The sequence below is a fragment of the Syngnathus floridae genome, chromosome 5 (genome assembly GCF_059516105.1).
Source record: "Syngnathus floridae isolate MCC-2025c chromosome 5, RoL_Sflo_1.0, whole genome shotgun sequence".
Taxonomy (NCBI): domain Eukaryota; kingdom Metazoa; phylum Chordata; class Actinopteri; order Syngnathiformes; family Syngnathidae; genus Syngnathus; species Syngnathus floridae.
Window position 1 is genome coordinate 13753770 of NC_142417.1, and position 24423 is coordinate 13778192.

Here is a 24423-nt window from a genome sequence, read left to right on the forward strand (position 1 = left end):
AGCTATGTATACTTTGACTCTTTGTTGTGCTTGATGGAATGATGACAATAATGACACAGGACAACATTTAGCAAATACAAACAGAATATACGGCTCATTTTCACAAATTACTCTGAAATCGTTCACTAACAAACTATATAGACGGCCTGTGTCAATGAAAACCTGTTATTCATCCCAGAATGGCACAAACCTATAGTAATTGCCATTAAACTAGAAGCTGGAGTACATGAAGCAGATTACCGATTTTGAAGCTCTGAAACAACCACAGTGTGTCAATTGTCAGTATTTGCGCACTCCACTTAAGTCGCAAATCTACCTTGAATACCAGTGGTAAATGAAAATGTGCTACTTAAGATTTCAAGCTGCAGTCATTTGTCTCTGTGTATTGCGGACAATTTCATTTGTCGCCGTTCAGCGCTGCAGTAATACTTGCTCATACGGTGGGTAGAGGACTTGATTTACTCAGCTGTACATTGTACAAAACATGCATATTGTATCTTGTTTTCCACAAAATATTGATATTCTGTTGAAATTGGCTGGTGATCATTGCATGATGTGCAAAGCCTGTTGCCCAAAGTCAACTGGGATGGGCTCCGGCTCAACTACAGCCCTAATGAGAATAAGGGCTACAGAAAATGGATGGATTCCCATACATAATGTGCAAATGTGTTAAATGGCCATTTTTATGGCCCGGGGGCCAGATATGGCCAGCCACATCATTTTATGTGGCCCGCAAAGGCAAATTGTGCATAGACTTCATGTGTCAATCAACAACAAAATTACAAATATTTTTCACTTTTGGAAAATAGAGAAAAGAAATTACTTGCAATTTTTATTACATTCACCTTTTTAAACTATTTGAACAGTTTTTACTAGTCTGTGATTTCAAAACGAGTTATCAGTTTGCTGTGTAGCCTATAATGTATATAATATAAGACATTGACACTCATAATGGCTCGCCGAAGGAAACTATGACTACAATGCGGTCCGCGACAAAAATGAGTTTGACACCCCTGCTCTATATGGTTACACTTAAGAGTAGATCTTCCACTAGTCTCATCATTTTAATGAAAACTACTTGTGCTCCAGTGACACATATCGCATATCATATCTAGGATTTCTTGCATTTTTTTTTGGTTTTCTAATCTACAATTATTTTATTTTGAAAAGTAGCACATTGTCTCAACTCGACGATAAATTTTAGCATGCCAAAGGCGACATCTGCTCTGTGTGTTGTGGTCAGTGACATACGGGGCAATCAGCCATGGTAAATGCAAAGGGACCTATTATGATGTTGGCAAGGTGAAATGAGACATTGGTTTGAGATACTCGTTTATCCAAGCAGACGATTCAATGGGTCAAGACATCTGAAAAAACTAACAGCCAGTTACATCTTCAACATTTGGAAACAATCTATTTACTAAGATTGTTCTCAAAGTAGCCACCTCAAACTCCTCATCTGGGCTCAGTAGTCAAGAAGAAAGATTCCAAAATCCATCAACTGCAAAATAATATTTCCCAACCGTTAAGTGGGAGTTTGGGGTTTTCGACTGAGAAATTCCTGAATATCCCGTTGCAGTTCTTCATTTCGTCTCTGAGCTTCATCTCGGCTTCGTTCTGCATTTCTGAGGCATATTTCCAGAGCTTCCACACGGCGACGCTCTGCCTCCAGAGTAGACTGAAGTTCAATCACAGTGGCCCTCAGCTCCTTCATCTCCTGCTGCATACTGAAAGACACAATAAGAATCAGTGGCTCAGATATATGTCCAAAAACGAAACAAAACCATATCTTAATGCTTCAAAGCGTCTAGAACTATGCCGTGCAATACCCTTTTGGAGGTCTGCTTTTTAAAATCAGCTTTCTAATACCCATCGGTTAGAAATGTAGCCGTCTATTCATGGTTCAAGCCTAAAGCCCAATGTCCCTTGATTCTACCTATTTATATTTTACTGTGTGGAAAAACAGTGGAAGTTTGAACCTGGAACTTCTCAACTGTGAGGGCAAGTAACCACTTTGCTGTATTGATACAAAATTGTGATATATTATATAATTATAAAATTGTTATAACAAAAATGTAATGTTAATCACCACCTGTCAAGACACTGCTGGTTGTCTCTCGTCTCTTCAGTCCTATTGTTGACCTCCTGACTTAAAGGACTCTGTTCCAAGCGCTCAACGCTCGTTTGGGCCTGAGAAGGCTTCGAGTCACTGTCAATTGTTTTGGAGTTAGAAGTAGCGGAAGCAGTGTAGCACGTTTCGTCTTGCGCTCGGGACTTTACGTCTCCCTCCTTGATTCTGGTTGGTAAGCCTTTTAGAAAAGATCCTGAAGTGCGGAGATCTAGAATCTTAAAGATGTCCTCTGACAACATCCCACTCTTGTCTTGCACTCGTTCATGCAGGCGACTCCAGTGGTTGATGGCACCAGCCCTTGCCGCCATCCCCGTGAGGGGGCAGTTGAAAGTTGGCAGAGTTTGGGTGCGTTTGCGGGGGCTCCCAGACCAGTTGTCAGAACACGACATGGAATCTTGCAGGACATCTGGAGCACTGCAGTTTCCTCTCAGAGGAGCATGACTGTCATTTTCCTCCACATTGGGAGACTCCGAGAATGAAGGTTCGCCCATCTAGAATACAAATAATAATTATGAAATGAGATGGTTTTGTATGTATGCTCTTTTAAATTGTACAGAAATGAATTATAACAGAGTCAGCGCACAACTGTGCCATGCATATTGTCTGGAGCAGTTCAGGGTAAATATTTATCTAATTACTTGACAAAAACATAATAAAATAAAAATACAGCATACTCACACAGGGTACCTATATTTAAAATGTATTCATTTGAGCCAAATTTGTGTTTTGCGAATCAAGCTTGGCTGCAACAAGTTCGACAGCTTGTTGTCCTTGTGAGATCACAGTTGAAATCTGAATGGTTTACTTTGAATAATAGTTCATCCCTTTAATTGCATTTAACCAGAGAATTCCTTGAGGGGATAAAAAGTATTTTCAGACCTCAGTAGATCCCCAGCCAACAAAGTTGCGAGGCGAGTTCTTCTGGTTCTCGGCTTTGTTGGAAGGAGGGGAGGGAGGCACGTCGTTACATAGCGGAAACAAAGTCTCGTGTTGTCGGATCATCACCGTCATCAACTTCTGGATGTGAGGAGTTGCTGAGAAGAAAATAAACCCAGATTATTGAGGGTTTATCTTTTTTTCATGAATTGACAGTAGTCATCTCATAGGGTGGACATGTGTCTTTATTCATTTTAAGATTTGTTTTGTTATTGTATTTGTGCAGCCACCTACTCGTGACCACCTGGGTAAAAAAATATTCCTTTATTCGTCCGACTCGGGGAAATTCTAGACAATGAGAATCCAACTGATTGCAGCAGGTACTATTTTCCATCCAAGTTCTGGGTTCTCTAAATATACAATAGTTTCGAAACAACATCAAGCTTAGCATGTCAGTGCCGTCGCACAGTGGACAAGATTTGGTGTTTCCTTTTCCTGAACGACAGCTTTAAACTTCCAGGAGTAGATAAAGGTGCCATGTGCCAGGCCAGATAATTGACTTTTGGGTATTTTCCAATCTTTCCGGAATGTTTTTCCCCACATTTCTCCTGCCTGTTGTGGGGAACATGTATCAACTCTTTATCAGAGTTTTCTGAAGAATTTGAGCGGTTTGTAAAAAAAAAAAAAAAAAAGTGTTTGTTTTGCGGACCCTTTGAGATATCCATTATTGTATGTATAAATATTGAATTATTGTTTTTTTTATTCATATTAAGACAGGGTATGTCTAAAAAATATTCAGAATTTTATTTATTTGAGATATTTGAATTCAACAATTCTTTCGTTAGAGAAACAAACAGACTCAAAACATATTGAGTTCGTAATTTGAGGACTACTTGTAAGTGACGACCAAAGCAAATGGATGGAAATGATCATACCCTCCATGACTGAGATGGGGTCTTCTAACTGTGGTTTGAGTAGGTTGATCCCCATCACTGTGGCCAGGTTCTCCACATTCATCTTGTTGACTTTACAGTTTAGCTGAACCTCAAATAAGAACCTGCGGAACAATCAGGTACTGGGTTGCACTTGCTGTTTAGACTGATTTAATTGTGGGTGTCATCGTGTGTCAGCTCACCGGCAGACATAACTTAGCAGGTTGTAGTTGAGTCTAGGGAGAAGGGCAATCTGTTTCTCTAACTTTTTTGTAACCTGAAAGGACACGTTTTGTTACAGGAGGACACACGAGCTGGGAATGTCATAGTCACAAAATATGTATAAGTAAATCGATGGATGTGCACAGAAAATATTCAGCATCTTGACAAATAGTAATCTTTCTATTCTGTCTCTGTCTCTTTCCAGAGGTCAAACATACTTCTTCATTGGTAGAATCCAGCGCACTGATGCAGTCCAAAAAGTCTTGATACTGAGTCCATGGCACCACAGGCTCGGGCAGCTCACGCAAGTACAACTTGAGCAGTGACGCCACTGTGTGGACATCTGTGTCACTGTGAGGGAAAGCACACACACACAAAACTAGTTTATATCTTGATTACGTTATTTGTTTTTTGAAAAGGGACGTATGGACGAATAGAACTGACCCCTAGAACTGACCCCTAATAGGACTGATTCTCGTGGTTTTTTGTTGAAAGCATGTGACAGAAGTTGTCATTAAAAACCCCGACAAGTGTTTTAAAATGGTGAAAAAAATATATGCCGGTCTTCTCTTGTGATTGTGGACAAGAACCCAATGTAATGGCCAATGATGACTGCACAGCAACCAGTCACGGCGTTACACTTAACCACAGACTGCCTAAATCTTTAGCTGTGTGGAAAAACAAAGCTTATCATATTGTGTAACACATGCACGCATCCTCTTTCATACTCAGCCAGAACAGGATGTGGTGTCATCTGCCCCTCAAGTTTCTCTGCAGGTCTCATAAGTGTCCCTGTCTTTTTATACAAGAACTGTTGGTTTAGTCTTTTACCACCTTGTTACCACCTGCTGAATGAGGAAATGATCTCTTTTTTTCAACTTGTCTAGACCATCGTCAGGCCACTTTTCTCAAAATTAATCCACGGCTTGTTTGCATACCGAGTTTAGGAAAAACAGAATTTTTGTTGATGCCCACCCAAAGATCACATACGAGTAACACCTCTAGGATGGAGATATTGGAGTGATACAGAGGAGATGGCTGACCTGGGGAAGGATGGCCTCTCTCCTGCGTCAAAGGCGTCTCTGAATTGTTTGACGCTGTTGTCTTGACCAGGGAGGCGGAAGATGCCCTCCTCATTTAGACCATGTTCTTTGATAAACTCTACACACTTCTGCACCAGTATGGGCACCATCTGTGGTCCAAAACGTTGTTCATACATTGCTGTGTCCTTCAGACTTTTTCCAAACACTACAGGGAGAAAGAAAATATTTAACATCTTGATAGACAAGCTAGCTAGTTAAAGTAAGCAAACAAAAGCTTATTAAAAAACTGCTTCATTTTGCTATTGCTGAAGCAAAGCTTTATTTTATTACCTACGAGGATTTGTGGATTAATATACTTTTTTTTCTAACAGAACCATTAAGTAATTTGATGCTACCGAACCTCCACTTTGAACACCGATGACTCTGCGCAGGGTTCGGACCCACTCATCCATATCAGTTTGTGAGTTGGCCATGAACACGTGAGGATATCGCTCTTTATCTGCACTTGTACCTGGCGGAAACAGAGATTGACTGAATATTAAATCCATGAATGAGGTAAAATAATTGATCCATCTGTTCGCATGTCTGTGTGGAGTTAGTTACACGGTCCTTTTATATGCATAGATGCAAAAAAGACGATAAAGGTCACTGATTGGAATATAACTTGTGATTGCATTAACTACCAAGTATTTCTTTAACACAGATCTTACCTGGTATGATTTCAAAGATGAACTTTCCAGGCTCATCTGAATTTGAGGGGAGTTCATTGACCTTGCTGAACTGAAGCTGGATATAGCCCTCGAAACAAAACAAAAATAAACTGTAAAAAACAAGGGCATGGGTAAAGACTGTATAATGACTGGAGAATTTTGTGCAAAAAAACCCTCAAATATTAATCCAATATTTATCCATATATATACGTATAATATATATATATATATCCATATATCAATATAAACCCACATATACATAAATTAATTAAAAACATTCAGAAGTAAATTCTGACATAATTTCTACATTTTAAAATTACTGTGATTGGTTTATATAGATAAGCTATATAAAATTTCTTACCGTGGTGAATTAGGATATTTTGTCAGCTAATACGATGATGATGATAGAACTTTATTTATCCCACAGCGGGGAAATTTACTTGTCACGGCAGCGTACAAGATATTTTAAAATATGAATTAACATTGTGTGAAGAGACTATAACTGTTATAGTATAACACAAGTTTCAGAGTCTTAAATGAAATGAATATTTCCATGGTATTTTAATTTTTTTGAGATGCACTTAACTGTATAAAACAAGCAAAAACAACATATCTGCTGTTGTTGGCAAACAAAAATAATGGACCAATATCTTAACAATACGAAAACGTCTCAAATAATGTTTCTATGGTCTATATCAGCCCTCTATAAAAACATCATTTATTAACATCAAGAGCAGGGATGTCAAACTCCAGACCTCGCAGACTGGAGTTTGACTCACTCCTCATCTAGAGCAACTTAAATGCTGGAGGGGATCGCAAAATATTATCAATGGTAGCTTACTCTGGAGCCATATACGTAGGTAGAACCAACGACTTCCTACTCAGATGTACAGTGATCCCTTGCCACTTTACGTTGCACCTTTCACGAATGCGTTACTTCACGGGTTCATAAGTGACAGGAGTACGGCATTTAAATGTACGCTGATAGCGCGGGGCGTGCTTCAGAGCAATACTGATGTGTCCAAACACCTTTGTTGACTTAGAGCTTTAAATAGAGCAAAGAAAAAGTAAAAAAACACTCATTTCTTACCAGGATGTTTGTTTCACGGTCATCTTTGTGGTAGGTCAAAGTGCTCCCCCTCAGCACAAAGTAGCGCTGGTGCCAGTTCTTCACGAGAGACTTTTGCTGTTTCTTGAGCCAGCCAGACTTCAAAGGCCTCTCCATGGACTTGAAGGAGCGTTGTGAGCCTGGAGTTGGACCTGAGCTCCCCTCACCGGTTAGTAAGCTCTTAGAACGCGCTGAACAAAGGAAAAAGATGAAGGATGGCAAGACGAATTTTCATGTCACAAAAGTACCAAAAACATTTGCAGTCCTTGACTGCTGCAAAGCTCTTCCTCTTTTTGCGGTGAAAGTGCACCAGCCTCAAAGGGTGGAGAGGCCATTTCTGTCTATGCTTACACATGAATAGAAACTGCTTCTTTGTGCCAACCAAGTTCCTGTTGGGTTGCCTACACAGAGCTGTCATGGTTTTGTGGCAATATTATCGCATTTGGACAATACACAAGAAAGGTCAGATGTATAGAACCGTGCAGTAGCAAAAAGTGACATACTATTCTGAAGTTAACATTTAACATCTTCGATGTAAGTGTGCGATGCTATTTTTGGTGCCATAGTTTCAAACATTCTTGGAGAAATGAGGTCAGGGCTCACACCCAAGTCCAGTTATTGAGTAATGTTTTAATTCACTGGGCCTTGTGGCTCAAAAATAGAGAAGGAGGACACCCCAGGAAACAAGGTGTGTTATTGTAGTGATCCCACTAACACAAAACCCTAAACCTAAACCCCATCATAGTAGGCCTAACTCTTAAACCAATTGAGGATTATCATCAAAATACATAAGAACATATTTATTTACACGTGGAAAAGAGAAAAAGACCAATAATGCAGTCCTATCTCCGAGACAATTGTAATGCATTTGACCCACCAGGTGGATCTTCAAGAAGTTAGTTTTAGCACAGCCATACGTTCAAATGATAATTAAGGATGATCTGTCCTGTTGTCAGTGAAGGCAGCACGGCCACCCGCTTACCAATGCGAGCTGTCTCAACCTTGAAGGTGCTGAAATCCCAGTTGCGAGGTAGTTTCAAAGACATACTGTAGTCCACAATTTATAGCGCAAGTCAGTTTAATTTTAGACACACACACACACACAGTCATGCACACACAAGGCAGATATCGCAAATCACACTTCCTGCTTCCTGTGTGTTCATTTTTTTTCACCATTTCAAACGCTTACGTTTCATCAGACTTTGTTTCCATGTACAGACTTGTTTTGTAAAAAGTTCTTTCATGGTGATGCATAAAAATGCTCAGGTGTTTTTAAATGACGAATAATAAAACTATTTAAAATGGTCGTTTTTTGGCTTTGAGTCCTACATTTATCATGTTGCTGAACACGTCATACTATATCAGAATCAGAATGCGAGTGACTTATCTATAAGATGCAATTCAACATTGCAATATCAATTATCATCAGATACAGTGCTGTATAATCCGGCAGGGAAGTGATAACACAAAGGAAGAGAAACCGGATGGCCAATAGTTTTTGTTTCTCTTTATTTTCCGACAAGGGAAAGTACATTTTAGCATAAAGAGTACATTTCTTTCTATAGACAAATATACAACACAAAGCACCCCACCATCTAAGAGTAATATAACTCTGATAACTGATTTATAGGAGAACCACAAAATAAAATTTCATCGAAGGCGAGTGAACAAACTGAGGTTAAAAAATGTTGCACCACTTTTAATACATTCTTGAAAAGGTCCTGTTTGGCAGAATGATTATTATGGTCCACAATGGCTTTTTGATGCCACACGAATAATTTATCCTAATTGAATCTAGTTATATTAAAGTCTTTATAGGTCTGTATAATTATTTAATTGTCATTGTTTAGTCAAATGCTTCTTCTAAACCTCGGGAGTCCTTTCCCCCTCTAGTGGCCGCCTCTAACAAAGACAGAGCTTCAGAAAAATAACATTACAGACACAAATGTTGTACAGGACTACTAATAATAAATAGCAACTATAATCTTAAAGTACCGATGAAAGGACACCACAGTAGTATTTATGTAGTTTCTAACTGCATTGCAACAACAAGAGCACAGAAGAGCCAAGTCAACAAACAGCTCATCGCAAGAAAGCCAGCTTCTCTGCTATCGCAATAGCCATTCCTTAAGTAAAGAACAGCTTGAAATATTCCCTTAGGGTATACAAAATACTAAAGCACACCAAAAATAGCTTTAAAATCTTATAGGGATAATATCATTTTGAGGTGAGCTGATTTGCGCAAATAAATACTTTATGGATAAACTTACACTTACAGATAGATGGTTGTCCAATGGAAATTATGAATGATTAATTATTGACTTACATTTCAAGAAATAAAAAACATTTATCCTGCCTAGTTTCAATGTATCGCAAGAGAAAAAAAATACTTGAGCCTGAATTTAAAGCATGTCTTGGAGAACATCACAATAAGGATGTGACTGATTTTTTTTTGTGTGGGTTATGTGCTGAAAAGGTTGACTGCACAATGAGATGGTCATTGAGTGGCATAAGGAAAACGGGACCAAAAAGTGACCTGCATGTTCCTGCTACATTTCTATCTGGTACAAAGTGAATAAACCGATTCAGCATAAGTCTACCTCAGCAAGTGTTCTTAAACACAGCATGTCGAGAACAAATGGACAAACATAATTGAGCGTGATGTGAATAAGAACTGGAAAGGTTCATCTTTAGCTTCAATGATGAACATGATCATGTTGAACATTGCCTGTCTGTCAATTGCTGCACCACCACTGATTCATCACTTTGACCTGGAATGTTGTCATTAAAGCCTGAACACACCTCACCACCACATTTATATTGCCAATGTGAAATCCACTTGTGGACCTTAACCCACACTTATGTACAGAACCTTTCTAAAGATCAATAAAGTATTATAAACACATAATTACTTGATATACTTTTTTGCTGGATGAATTGAATGACATAAATTGAATACGATACTAGGTTTCCAATTAGATTGTATTTTTGAGTTATTCGCCATAATGCTTTATCAATGGTCAAATCTCAGAAAGATAGCAAGTATAAAAATATTCTGTTTTTCCACAAACATAATTGGAGTGGCAGTAGGAACCCCAACATATAAAACTGTTGGGGAATGTTTAAAACTGTAAAATAATACTCAGTTTTAACATTCAACATAATTCTTTCACCGTTCAGCTTTTATTGAATGGTAATGAACCTTGACTGCTTGTGTATCGCACCGATTAAAAGTTGAAAACCTTCACTAGTGTCAAGTTCTCGATATCTGCACTGGAGTTCGCAGCAAATGGCTCGTAACAGGCAAAAGCAGCCAATGGCAGTGATGAAAAGACACAAAGAACGTTCCCTTTGTGTCATTGCGAGGAATCATCAGTATTACATGTGGCAGTCAGTGTAACATCATGTTGACTTCACAGATAAAATTACCAGCACAACAAATCTTGAATGTGTAAAAAAAAAAATCAAAAACCAAGATGGTTGTGTTCATCCGGTTAATATAGTTTCCGATGGAAGTTGGGGCATGAAAATAATACAATGATTTGCAAATCCTTTTTTAAATGTTATATTCAATTGTATACACTTCAAAAGCAACATATTTGATGTTCAATAATAAACTATATGTATAATATATATTTATATTTTTTTTTACAATACCAAAAGGGTCAGTTGCTCAAAACTGTGTGAGCAAATAGCCCAACAGTTCTGACAAATCTCTGTACGTAAGGAGCAAGGCCAAAAAGCAACATTGTGAACTTCAGCCCCTCAGGTGGCACCACATTCAAAACCAACATGGCTGTCTAACAACACCCAAAGATGGGTTCAGGCTCAAAATAGGGTGAAAATTATTTGCAAATCATTGTATTTTGTTTTTATTTACATTTTGGACAAGTAAACTTCATTGGAATTGGGGTTTGTACTCTATAAAACGTTTTCCTCTAATTTACACAATTTTATGTGGTCAAGTGATTGCACAAAATAAAAATGTGTGGATCCAGATATGGTTTTCAAACACATGTATAGTTCAACCTAAATATATTTTATATGAAATATTAAAATTTGTGAGCAAGAAAAGGAAAATAATAATCTATTGTAAATCTAAGTTGTTTACACGTTCAAAGGGACTGAGTGGAAGTACAAGGAAATATATCTGGATCCACTCCAGATGATTTTTTTGTGCAACCGCCAAAATAAAATTGTGTAAATTCAACACACCATTTTTCTTTTCAGTGTAGTTCAACAGCACTGCTATATTAAAAAAACTATAAATAACTATATCACTCCAAAACAACTCAATAGGAAGGGTAACAATACAGTGAGTTGCACATTTGCGAGCAGTGCATTAAAAAAATGAACAGTAAAATACCCACACAAAATTAGGGTAAAAAGAGAGTATCGTGTATAGGTGCAAAAGTAGAACAGACAGACTGAAAGGCTTAAATGAAAAGGTAGTCAGTACTTGAACCTAGAAATACTCATGTGCCGTGATTCACGTACAGCATGGAAGCGCACGCAACTCATACCCAAATGAAATGGAATGACCCCAGGGCGACTTTTTCTTTTTGTTGATTTTCCTTTTTTTATGCTCACAGAAAAGCACTGCGAGTCTCCCACAGCAGGACCACCTCCAGATGCCTCACTTTGCCGCAAACCAACACTCTAGGCGGCCGCCTCCTCCACCGCGGGAAGTAAGCCCTTCTCTGTTAGGTGAGCCTTCAGAGAACTGAAGATGAAGAGCTGCTGGTCGGCACGGAGGGCCAGAAGCTGCTGAATGACCTTGGTAGGGTTGGGGCCCCTGAGACAAAGTAGGATCATTCCAATGAAAAATAAACACTTTGTGAAAAAACACATGCAATCATCTTATTTTTCACCACCTCAGTCCCAGACAAATTGTTTATTATATTTACCTGATAAAACTAGCAATGTAGACATTGACAAATGTGGCCATGAGGTACTGGCAGTCAAATCGGTCCATTATACCACCGTGTCCTGGAATAGTGTTGGCAAAATCCTGGAAAAAAAGGCATTTAATATTGCACTTTGCTTTGGCACAATAGTGTCCACAAGTTGCATGTGCAACTAAAATGTCAGCAGAATATTTGATGAGCCAAGCCCAGGCCATGCAAAGGTAGTCCCGTACCTTTATCTTAAAGGCCCTCTTAAAGCCGCTGGCAAAGAAGCCACCAAAGGGTCCGACAATGGAGGCAAAAGTGGACAGAGCGATGCTGTGGATCTGGAATGGATAGAGACGAACTGTGGTCTGCAGACACAAGCGGGACAAGATTAGCTGGAAACAGTCACCGAGGCGACAACCCCAAAGACTATCCGTTTTGTGACTAACTCAATGTACTCCTACATCAAATCATCTTTCTTCACTGGGGACAAATTGATATATGCCTGTAGCCCATTTCCAGCCTCTGAAAATGCACCAATATTTTTGTTACGGTCTTAATTTTTTTTTTTTTTTTTAAATAGAACAATAAAATGTGGCCTATTTGTATAGGCTTCTTTAATTGGCTGCAATCCATTCACATCAGAATTCAGAGTAATGAGCTCTCCCAGCACATTGAACACATTGAAGTTTGTTGGCTGACACATTTTGAACACTATTCTCGGGACATATTCACTCTTAACACATCTCAGACCAAAGTATAATCCAAACATAGTCTGGCATTTGTCATTCTTAGTTGGGATGAAGCAAAATCAGGACAAAAGCAGTCCACTCTTTGTGAGTGTGTGTGTGTGTGTGTGTGTGTGTGTGTGTGTGTGTGTACCAGGTCTTAGGTGCGTTATTATGCGTGTAAGCATTTGGGCATGGGATGTGGACTGACAGCAGCTTCAAATGTTGGATTTGCGTGTTTCACCGCTTGCCCTATTCGATAAATGGCTGAAAGCACATAGTCTCTACTTGCCCACAAGTGACGGCATTACGTTACCTTTTAATCACTCTGTTTTTTCCACCTGACTTGAGTGTGCACGTACCAGATGATCACAATGCAAAGCAATCAAACTGACAGCTCATAATTAAGAAAAATTTGGAAGTCAGGGCACATAAAGTCAAGTCGTCAAAGTGCTGCAGTGCTTTTGTATCAGAACTTGCCCATCCAAGTCTGAGGGTATGCTGCTTGAAACCTTTGACTCTGTTCAATTACCCATGTGATTTGTTGTGGACTCACCCATCCAGTGACAGACTCTAGGATGCTCGGAAGGGTGTAGTCCTGAAGCTGGAAAAGCTCCGGCGGTTCGCAGTCTACTTGGAAACTGTTGGAATCATTGTTGAACTCAACTGGACATACAAAGTAGCGGTAGCCAGCCATCACATAGGAGAGCTGCAAAGGAAATCAAAGTTCCAGGTTACTTTGTTACAATGTGAAGCCATGTTTTCACTTTGAATGATTTGAAAAAGCAGCTATTCTCTGACCCATTAAAACAATTTCATGTGTAGTGATAATTTGGATCAGCCATTGTGGCCTGCTTTCTGGAAAAATTATACTTTCTCAATAGGAATTCCTGAAAATAATAGATCCAATTTGTTTGACTTCACACAGACACACACACACACACGAGAATTAGACGGTTATTTCCAGTGTAAAAAAAGTCACCATGATGCCAAACAAAATGGTAGCGAAGAATCCACCGATGAATCCCTCCCACGTCTTCTTTGGTGACAGCTGTATGGGACATGTAGAAAAGCTCACATGTAAAATTGATACAGAAAAGAAGGTATTTATAATGTGCTAAATGGACCAACCTTAATGAGAGGGGTGCGGCCAAAGAAGAACCCAAACATGTAGGCCATAATATCATTACAGATCACACAGGATATTGGAACAATAAACCTATTGACAAAAAAAAAAAAACAATGCAGGAAAATCAATTTTGGTTTAAATCATGCAAACATTTTTGTTCCTCATGTCAACATGTTATTGTGATTCTGATTGATGCACATTCAAAACAAACATCTTCCAGTGTTACATTTTCAGCTAGTTTCAGGCAGTCTGCTTGTGCTTACATACCAGATCATCCCTTCAAACAAGTTGTGAATGATGAGGTGAGACTGCGTCACTACAATCAGCAAAGTCACATGAGTCCACCCAAACTAAGGGAAAAGGAAAATGAAGAAGTTTGTGACAATCAGTATAGTATAGTATAGTATAGTATAGTATAGTATAGTATAGTATAGTATAGTATAGTATAGTATAGTATAGTATAGTATAGTATAGTATAGTATAGTATAGTATCTGTGTTTGACAAAATGTGCACAACACTCGTTTTTCAAGATTAGGATTTATGGTTCTACAATATATCCAAATTATAAGTAAAATACTGCACAATATAATTTAATCTGATGAATTGCCTCCAACCCAGAGTTGTTTTTTTAGTAATTTATGCATTAAGGTTTCTCAGATAAAATGACCCTGCTACATTTTCAACTCTCTAAAACACAGGTGTCAAACTCAAGGCCCGGGGGACAGATACAGCCCGTCACATCATTTTATGTGGCCCGCAAAGACAAATTGTGCATCAAATTCGTGTCATTACTAGAATTGCAAATTGTCTTCACTTTTAATAATATCTTTTTTTTTTTATATATTTGATCAGTTTTTACTCGTATGATTTGAAAACGAGTTATTTGTCAGTTTGTTTTGTAGCTTTTACTGTATATAATATGAGGTGCACATTCATTTATTTGGGTTGACAGTCATAATGGCCCTCCGAAAGAAGCTATGACTACAATGCGGCCCGCCAGAAAAATTAGTTTGACACCCCTGCTCTAAACAAACAATTCTCAGAGTGTGTAGAGTGATGTGCAAAATAATCGAGTATTGTTGCAAGGCTGCAGTTGTTTTGAACAGGATGTCTCTATTTTCTGACTCTCTCCGAGGTCACGACGGTAACAGTGTGTGATTTAAGGCTGGATGGGGGGAGTGGAGCGGCGAGGATAAAGAAGTCAAACAGTAGGCTGATGGCCGCAGGGAATCCAATACTAGTTTTAATGTTTGATAGAATCATTCAGAACAGCTGTCAAATATCAGAAAAGGTATGACAGCCATGTTATTGGACATACACGATGATTTAAGCAAGATAAAGAAAAAAGTTTAATGTTAAATCAAGAATGGACAGCTGGAAGTGTTGTTGATTGTTTCACCAAAGTGCAAGAGCTAGAGAGACGGCGGATGACATTCCACATCAACTATCTCAAGAAATGATGGAAACAGCTAAACAGTGTTGCTGAGGATAGGCAGTTTTGTTTTCAGCCAAGATGACAACCGGCCAATGATTTCTAGGCCGCAGCTAGAGAAATTGATTCCTTCTCATGAATAACTCAGCGTCCCTTAAGGGTAGACGCAGGCTAAAAAGAGTCCGGATGCTACTTACCATGTAGAACTGAAGGCGGTAGTGCTTCTTTACCAAACTCAGCACAAACATGCAGAAACCTGAAGCGAGAACATAGTTGTCAATTAGAGCTGGAATCAAGGTTCTCTTGACAATTGGATGAATTCTAGTCTGACCTTGGCTAAAAACTAATGTTGCTATGCAGCAGAGTGTCTCAAGGTAGCTACTTTCTCTTGATAGTCTGCACGACAGAGGAGACTGTGACCTTGTAATCAGTCATAAATTGGAGCTACAAATCACTTGTCTGTTATCAGCTCTTATCAAAAATTGCCTTGCTTCTATGGTTCTCTTTCTTTCTTAGCCTCAAAGTCTTTATATCTGAAGCGAAAACAAACCCAAGACTTTACAATTTATCCAACACAAGTGTCTACTTTGGGCATTCTTTAAAATTGGAATCTATGGTCTATGTGGTACCTTCTTCACACTATACTTTACAAAACTATAAGAAAAAAGAACAGCAAATTAGAGTCCAAAACTATACTTGTCTGTTGGCGATAACTAAATACAAAACCGGGCAGGCCTAAATCATCACGGTATGTAGATCACCAGCAACAAAAAGGATGAGTCAAATATCTTGAGTAGGTATTGTAAATGATGTGTGTGTGTGTGTCAAGTGTTGTACCTGTGAGGTAGAGGGCAAAGGATATAAAGCGATGATATTTGCTGAGGATGCGAAGTGGCTCTTCCCTTTGCACAAGTGTGAAGAAGTAATCTGTGACGGTCTCACCATAGAAGAAGTAATTAACGCAGAGCAGGAAGTACCTGTCGGGAAGAGTGTTGTCACACTAATCTCCCACACTTTCATGACAGCAACATGCAATGACTTTGTCCGGAAAAATTAACAACAAAACGTCATGCCTGCAGAAATAAAAACGTTGGGATTCAGGAGGGAAAGATGTCATCTGAAAACCTTCACCAATTTGCTGTTGATTAATTTCTCCGCAAAAACAGTTTAGGCTCTAAACCAGTCAATTAGTTAATTATCTCTCTTTAAGATTAAATAAAACTCTTTCCCAGTCTGAAGTCTTTTGTAACAGTTTTTCTTTCAAAATTGTTCACTTCAATTTATCATTTGATCAACTCTGAACAGCTTCCACGATGCTGGGAATTCTGTGTTGAGGTTCATGAGTGGTGCACATTTTCCACCATACAAATAGCAATTTGGAAAATGGTTGATCATTTTGACACCATACTATTTTCTCTTGGCTACATGAAATCTCAAGAAATCACATTCAAGTTTCTAAGCTCATAAAAGGGTCAAGGAGTATGAATTATTTTTCTAAGCTAATGTAAGTAATTTGCATTGCTCATGAAATGACAAGGACTAATATCTCCTATGACTCAAAGGATGAACATCACGGACTACAAATCTGACGTATTATAGTACAGTCTAGAATCATTTCAAATCTATCCCTACTCTAAGAGTTTTGGACTGTTCGGACAACAAACCTCAGCAAATCTGCAATAAAATAAACAAAATGTGAGACAATATGATAAGAAAATAAATGTCATTTTCATGATTCAAAATGTTTCATTTGATATGTGTAGGTCCTCACCAACTCAGTGTCCTGAACCACGGCAGATGATACGAGTGGTAAACGCTGTAACCAATGGTGATGATTTCCTGGAAGCATTTGATCTGAACACACAGGACCTATGCAAGAAAATGTGCCATTACAAGGGAGGAGGAGCAAGGAAACCTACATTAATGAAGCGTTCTAAATTGTTTAAAGTCTACAATTGGATATAGCCATTTAAAATGGAATTAATGGGAACTAATCCAATTGCGTAAATCCAGCCAGTCATAAGCATGGACATAACTGGGCAAAAAAAATTATAAAACCATAACGCTCGTTTTTAATCCCATTTTTGGTGAGGAAGGGATGGATTATCTGGACGAAGATGAAATGTTCACTAACACAGATTTATACAGATTTGCTAACAAAAATTGTGGGAGATTTCCTTTTAAGATCTTTGAATCCAGCTGACCAAAAATGGGTGCAAAAAGTGTAACAATTATATTGTTGTTTGATGTACTGTATGCACAAAGAAAATGTGATGCACAGTAGCCAAAGACATACATATATACATCTTACAGTAGCTCCCATAATGTTATTGCCATGCCACTTGCTGCTGGCCATACTCACAATCATCATTAGCACCATGGGGCCTAGGTAGATGATGAAGAAGAAGAAGGAAATCATGGCAAGTGTAAGGATCCCTCGAACCCACCAGTTTTTCCATCTACAGGAGATAAAAACGTTAATACTATTTTGCTCCCTGAATTAAGGATGGAAGAGATTTGACCCTTCTCCTGTAGACTCTGCTTGGATGAGGCTAAACTAAACATTAGTTTAGGGGGGGGGGTTCAAGACGGGTGGTGACCATGGCGGTTATTTTGAAGTCAGCCATTTTGGATCGAACTTTTGTTTTTTAATTGTTATTTGTTGTTAATATCACCAACCATTCCCATTTTATTAAGGTGTATCCATATAAATGGCCCACACTGTAGATACAAAGATTCACCTTGAGGACAGTCCAGACAAGGCTTTATTCAACACTTCTGGTGTGTCATCAGGTGGCACTGGCACCTCAGGAACCCCCGTGTCCCCTGAGTCCATTTTGAGGTCGCTGTCTGTCCCACCATCTTTTTCTGACCTCAGCTCATTGTCTGAAGCCTAAAATGCAAACATGCAAGAAAAGCAATTAAACGGTGCCATACTATGTATGCCTGCTGAACCTCAAAATTTGAATTACTGTTTCACTAAGTTGTAAGTTGACTGACAAATGCGGGGCAGCAGCATTGCCCCAATATCACAGCTACGCAGTACTAAAATTATTTTTTTTAAAAAGTCAAATCAAGCAAAATTAGCGAAAGTGAAATTATTTCTACCTCCTCCTCTATGAGATGATCAAATAATCACCTACACTCCCGTTAACACTGCATCACATGATGTCATTTTTGGGGGGGGGGCACGTCACTCAACGCCGTGTTTTCTGCACATGCATGTCACGTCACGGACACGTTGCATTCACATAAGAAGTCGCTTTTATATTTGCAATGTGAACAAGTACATAAAAAGATCACATTTAGCAACAAAAAAAAATTGTGCATCAAACCCTGCAGTGTGAAGCTCGCCTTATTTAGTTATCACAAATAAATCTATCTATGCCAGCAACTTGTAGTGACATAGAACAAATAAATAATCTTCCATGAAATGGTAGAAAGTATATTATTGATGTGTATTCACTTTTGTGACGATTTAGTTTGGAAAAGAAACTAGAACTACATGCTACGTTTGAGCAAGCTGCTTAGGAATGCCTTCTAAACTCACTGATCATGCTCGCTCTCCAGTTGAACGATCATGTGTGACACAGAGTTCACACTCTGACTAACCCCTCTGCTGCGGTGACCAAATTAGGCTTGAAGTCGTACCCAAAGAGCAGATGGTCGACTGACAGTATGCTGCATAACTAGCAACATAGAAGGCAAGATAGGCAAGAGAACTAATGTCGGAAAACCCAACACCCATTTACATCACATTGATACAATTGGAATAAAATTAATAATGATAAATTCTCTCAATATGGAGAATTACACGCGCGCGCACACACACACACACACACACACACACACACACACACACACACACACACACATAAGCAACCACTGCACAGCTGGTGGTTCCCATGGAGACAATATTCTTTTCCGGATGCTTGAGTTAAAAATAGCCTCCCGTCTCACATAAACATCCCCCAGTAGTCCTGCTTCATTATTCCTGTTAGACCACAAGGAACTACTGTTTATAAAATGTCAAATTTACTACCCAAGATGAAAAAAAAACATTATTTACTGATGCAATCTCTTAGATGCAAAACAAACATACCGTAGGCCCTTCATAAATAAAACAATTGGAAATTAGGCTTGTGATTCAGTTTTAAGTTGAGAACATATCAGCTATTAAAAATGTGATATCATCTTATTTGAAATGAAAAAAAGTTGACCACATACTTGAAATCAATCAAAAATTACAATCTATGACTGACCACGATTCTCAGAGGCCAGTAGGACATTTTATTAAAACCCAAACTAAATCTATCACAGCTACCTTCGCAATGAGATTTACAATCATGAACTATGATTCAGATACAATGAATCCAAAACAGTTTATCCACTTGAAAATGCAATACTCAATAATTACTAGGACACAGTCATAGTACTCATACTATTCTGGATTTGGTTTCTCTAAATTCCCTTAAAATCTAGCAGCATTGTTTCACCATCAGGAATAACACCTGGTTAAACCTACTCCACAGAAAATACAAGTGGGTCCGCTTCACACCAGTGTTTATTGAAATATGAGGATCATCCCACATATTTGAAGTTAATCTGTAGGAGCATGAGTCACAGATTTTTGGCAGACGTTGGCACATTAGTGCAAACTTTCCACATCAAGATGTCACCAAGGTGAGATGACAAACAAAGGTGTCACTAGATTCACTGTAGGGCTGCACAATATATTGATATCGCGATATTAGCCTATGCAATATACGTTTTGCAAAAGAATATATATATTTCACATTATGGTTTTATCGGAATTTGACTGCTTGGATAGGTTGCAACACACCCATGACCCTTGCTGAGCATTCACTTAAACATTTGACAGGCTATAGTAGCTGAGCTCCATCGCTTCACCACGCCCCCTCCAGCATCAACAACAGCAACAGCAAAACCTATTTCCTTCCTGTGTACAAGAACACGAGCTGAATTACAACGTTGTGCCGCAGCAGTCAATCTACGATTGGAAGGCAAACCTATCAGCGCCCTCCACAAGCGTCTCGTAATAATTTATCTATTCGTTCCAGTGGACGCAAAATTTAAAATACATCTAAGAAAAACATCACCGCCACCTTTATGCATGACGGGCGAACATCTGACATGCAGAATAGACCATGCATAGTTTCTCTGATCACTTCATCTCCATCAGGAGAAGGTGTTTGTTTTTAATGTGTAATGTTTTGGTTTAAGAATTTGCCGTCTGTTGTTGGATGACGAAAGCAGAATAATGAATATGCTCAAGATCGCCGCCCCCCCCCCCCTTCTAAAAAAAGCAACAGTGCCTGAAGATAATTATTTTAATAAAACACCCTTTTCACGTTTTAAGGGATCATCGATTTACACACAAATTTCTATACTAACGTGAGCAGTCCGTAATGAGTTAGCTGGATGGCTAAGTCGCGTTAGCATCACATTGAAATGGCAGGAGCTTTTCCAAGCTAACGTTACCTTGTCCTCGGACGGTTGATGTTCTAACGTCGCCTCGGTATCTTTGGCTCCACGCTGCCTTAGTTCTGTCATCTTTGCAAACCACGGCCGAACGATAGGAGCGAAGGTCCTGTGGTTCGGTGACAATTGGCTGTCCTCTGATTAAAATTCTACACGATTTTAGTTGACATTAAAACCCCGCCGAGTTAAGTGGGAGGAGAAATGGAATATCAATTCCGCTTTTCAAAATAAATGTCTGATTCTGTTATTGTGGGCCAAGACCTTTCGGAAAATGTTTCAGACAATCCGTGGATAAAATAAGAAATATTTAATTTTAAAAGTAAAATAATTCTTGCTGGGCACTTTAATGGGGTTGGCACATCTGTCTCACAGTTATGACGTTGGTTTGAATCTCTTCCCATATAAAAAAACATGAATGCTAAATAGATTGAAAATATTGTGTATTTTTTTTTATATATTTTTTTAATAATATTCTTTTATTTTCAAGATAGTTTTAGGGGGCATATGCCACGATGTCGCTAACTTTATAATAGCGCCTGCGAGTGATGTCACAGAAGACATAATAGACTACTGTAGTAGTGTGTACATTATGCTGCCCATGGTTGCAACTTATTTATAATCAATTTTATAGGGTAAGATGTTTTGCGGCATGTAGGTAGGTAGGTAGGTAGGTAGGTAGGTAGGTAGGTAGGTAGGTAGGTAGGTAGGTAGGCAGGCAGGCAGGCAGGCAGGCAGGCAGGCAGGCAGGCAGGCAGGCAGGCAGGTAGGCAGGCAGGCAGGCAGGCAGGCAGGCAGGCAGGCAGGCAGGTAGGTAGGTAGGTAGGTAGGTAGGTAGGTAGGTAGGCAGGCAGGCAGGCAGGCAGGCAGGTAGGTAGGTAGGTAGGTAGGTAGGTAGGTAGGTAGGTAGGTAGGTAGGTAGGTAGGTAGGTAGGTAGGTAGGTAGGTAGGTAGGTAGGTAGGTAGGTAGGTAGGTAGGTAGGTAGGTAGGTAGGTAGGTAGGTAGGTAGGTAGGTAGGTAGTGGTTTAGAATGATTAAAACAATACGTCCTAATGTAGTTTTCATTTCAACCACGAAGTGGCAGTAACAGTCCATTGAGTGCCGCAAGCGTTTGTGTTGTGGTGTTTACAGGCACGTGTCAGCAGTCATAAATACTTAATTGCTCGTTAAAACAGAAATGGGAAGGAGGACACCGTAGATTCAACGGTTCGATATTATCTGACACCCCAAAGCAGGTTGTTAACTTGGTTTGTAGTCTGTGTGATGATAGCTATCCAGGGGGTGGGCGACTACAAACATTACGAACATGAATAATTTCAGTTGTGAATTACGAGTTAAAAAGGAAAAAAAATGCATATTATATATATATTAATACATATTATATACATGAGAATATATATATTGATACATATTATTAATATTAAAAAGTAATAACTTTCCCCCATCCAATCAAAGCTATTCAGTCGCCAAAGTACACACACACAGACACACACACGCACACACACACTTTGATTACAACTGCAGTGGGTGTGTGGAATCTCATCCTCACTGCAGTGTGACGTAGTGGGCAAACTGCAGAGTCATACTCAGTCTTCTGTGCACCCCAGACTAGTGAAATCCTACCTTTGCACAATGGGTTACAAAAACAGTACATTTTTGACGGGGGCTCTTTAGAAGCTCCTCCAATTCTTCAGGGCCATGGGATATCTGCAATGCAGAAATCTATATATAGCAGTAGAGGTAGAAGGCGAGAGCGAGGGAGACACACAGAAGGATGAAGGGGTGTTGGGGCAGAGATGGGAGATGACACTTGAATAGAATAATAAGCTACTATTAACAAACCGATAACTTTAATGTTTGTTTGTTTGTTTGTTTGTTTGTTTGTTTGTTTTTGTTTGATTTTGTTTGTTTTTAGAAAACTTGGACTGCTGTAAAGCTTCCCTGTAGAATGTTCTAAAGACAGGCACCCAAATGTCCATTTATAAATCAGCACAGAACACAAGGTCACTTGTGACATTTGTCTTTGGTAGAAGTTTCAGTCACTTACTATATGAATATGTAATCAGTAAAAATAAAATGAGGCATGTTATTAAATTGTACAGTCTGTTATGTACTGTTTAATCCAGTACCGTTTACTGTACAGTACTGTTTAATCCAAAAGAATCTCAAGATATCAAAGAGGACAATTGCAAATGCATCCCCACAACAAATCTGCTGACTGTAGCACACGAACAGTAGCACCAGATCAAGGGCGATGCTTTAGCAAGCAACGCACGACATGCCTACGTCATGGCATTAATCGGACCCTGAATTTGCAATATATCGGCTCCCTGACACTGTCCATGTCTATATCCTCACCTCCTGATGTGTCACGCAAGGAAGGTGGAACATTCATCATTCTGAAATAGGAACTTGGAAGATTTAGTGCTGTCTCAAAATAGATGAAACTCTAATGGTCTGCATTCATGACAACTTCGAAAAATACCAAATGACGTCATTAAAACTAATACAATGAAACATAATGACAACTAAAAGTGTATGCCCATGCAAAAAGTGTAACCTGGACTTGTGCTTTTTTCAATTTACACGCATTAATTCTGCCAAAGTAACCAGATGCACTGATAGCAGAGTCTGGGAATCATTGAACATAAAATCTTTGCCGACTTTTGAATGTCTTGGAAATACTACCTGAAAATGATAAAGCACTCTTTAAATTTGGAAAAAGTGGTGTAAGGCTAGCAAACCACACTGGCTGCTACAATTTAAAGTGATCATATTATTTATAGTATTATATTAATTATAACTTATATATCTTATATATCTTATATAATATATCTACGTATATCAAATCCTTAAATAATTAACTGTGGAGATTAATTACTCAATTAGTCAATTAAGCAATTAGCCAATTAAGCAATTATAATTAAGTGGTTAGTTAATTTCCACAATAAAACTGAATTACAGAAAATACAAAGAAGTAAAACTAGAAGACACTAAATTAACTGAGCTTGAATTTCACAATCACAGTGTCCATAGTTTTGCTGAACTTGGTGTTCACCACACACGTCAGGATTAGTAATAAAAAATATTGAACCGGTTCGGCTCTGACGGTTATCTACTGTATTTATGTACTTGGATGGATGGATGGATGGATGGATGGATGGATGGATGGATGGATGGATGGATGGATGGATGGATGGATGGATGGATGGATGGATGGATGGATGGATGGATGGATGGATGGATGGATGGATGGATGGATGGATGGATGGATGGATGGATGGATGGATGGATGGATGGATGGACTTACATCAGAAAGGATAAAATCACTCTTCACACAATCGACACCACAGGATAATCGCTCAGATCATCTTTTAGAGACTTTCAATAAAATGGCCTAAAGTGACTGATTGTAAATGTGGAAAACCTCAGGTGTTTTGATGATGCAAAAAAAACAAAAAAAGATGTGAAAATACACTTGACTGGATAAAATCGCCATGAATCAGGGTTAGTCTCAAGTTGCAAGCTTTGGCTTGCCCAAATGGCAGACACAAGTACCAGTGAGGAAAGATTAGCAACATTTTATTTTATTTACAATAATTTTGTACTGTACAGGACTAAAAACAAAAACGGACAATCCCTTGCATCCCATGAATCTGGTAAATCAAACGACTTTCCACCCTTTCCCTCACTTAACGATATTTACACACACCGGTTGT

General features: G+C 38.8%; 2 protein-coding genes across 2 annotated transcripts; both read right to left on the minus strand.

The window, feature by feature from the left end:
* Window positions 1-1319: 1319 nt before the first annotated feature.
* arhgap25 (Rho GTPase activating protein 25) lies at window positions 1320-8176 on the minus strand. The gene is made up of 11 exons (XM_088376099.1): window positions 8005-8176; window positions 7005-7213; window positions 5915-6002; window positions 5605-5715; window positions 5205-5409; window positions 4380-4512; window positions 4143-4216; window positions 3943-4064; window positions 3011-3165; window positions 2093-2622; window positions 1320-1727 (listed from the first exon to the last, which is right to left on the minus strand). Exons 1-11 carry the CDS (start codon window positions 8066-8068, stop codon window positions 1526-1528), a joined length of 1893 nt encoding a protein of 630 aa, XP_088232225.1. The 5' UTR covers window positions 8069-8176; the 3' UTR covers window positions 1320-1525.
* A 331-nt stretch (window positions 8177-8507) lies between these two features.
* Window positions 8508-20918, minus strand: cds2 (CDP-diacylglycerol synthase (phosphatidate cytidylyltransferase) 2). The gene is made up of 13 exons (XM_088376101.1): window positions 20707-20918; window positions 17946-18097; window positions 17567-17663; window positions 16976-17073; window positions 16042-16181; window positions 15402-15460; window positions 14039-14121; window positions 13774-13861; window positions 13625-13693; window positions 13199-13351; window positions 12163-12282; window positions 11930-12033; window positions 8508-11817 (listed from the first exon to the last, which is right to left on the minus strand). Exons 1-13 carry the CDS (start codon window positions 20776-20778, stop codon window positions 11682-11684), a joined length of 1371 nt encoding a protein of 456 aa, XP_088232227.1. The 5' UTR covers window positions 20779-20918; the 3' UTR covers window positions 8508-11681.
* Window positions 20919-24423: the final 3505 nt, after the last annotated feature.

Excerpts from the sequence above, each read along its gene's own strand:
- arhgap25 (XM_088376099.1), bottom strand. The coding sequence starts at position 8,068 with ATGTCTTTGAAACTACCTCGCAACTGGGATTTCAGCACCTTCAAGGTT. Across the intron at positions 7,214-8,004 it reads GGTTGAGACAGCTCGCATTG|CGCGTTCTAAGAGCTTACTA; the intron begins GTAAGCGGGTGG and ends TCCTTTGTTCAG. Across the intron at positions 5,716-5,914 it reads CATCTTTGAAATCATACCAG|GTACAAGTGCAGATAAAGAG; the intron begins GTAAGATCTGTG and ends TGTTTCCGCCAG.
- cds2 (XM_088376101.1), bottom strand. The coding sequence starts at position 20,778 with ATGACAGAACTAAGGCAGCGTGGAGCCAAAGATACCGAGGCGACGTTA. Across the intron at positions 13,862-14,038 it reads TTGTTTGAAGGGATGATCTG|GTTTATTGTTCCAATATCCT; the intron begins GTATGTAAGCAC and ends TTTTGTCAATAG. Across the intron at positions 12,283-13,198 it reads TAGAGTCTGTCACTGGATGG|ACCACAGTTCGTCTCTATCC; the intron begins GTGAGTCCACAA and ends TTGTGTCTGCAG.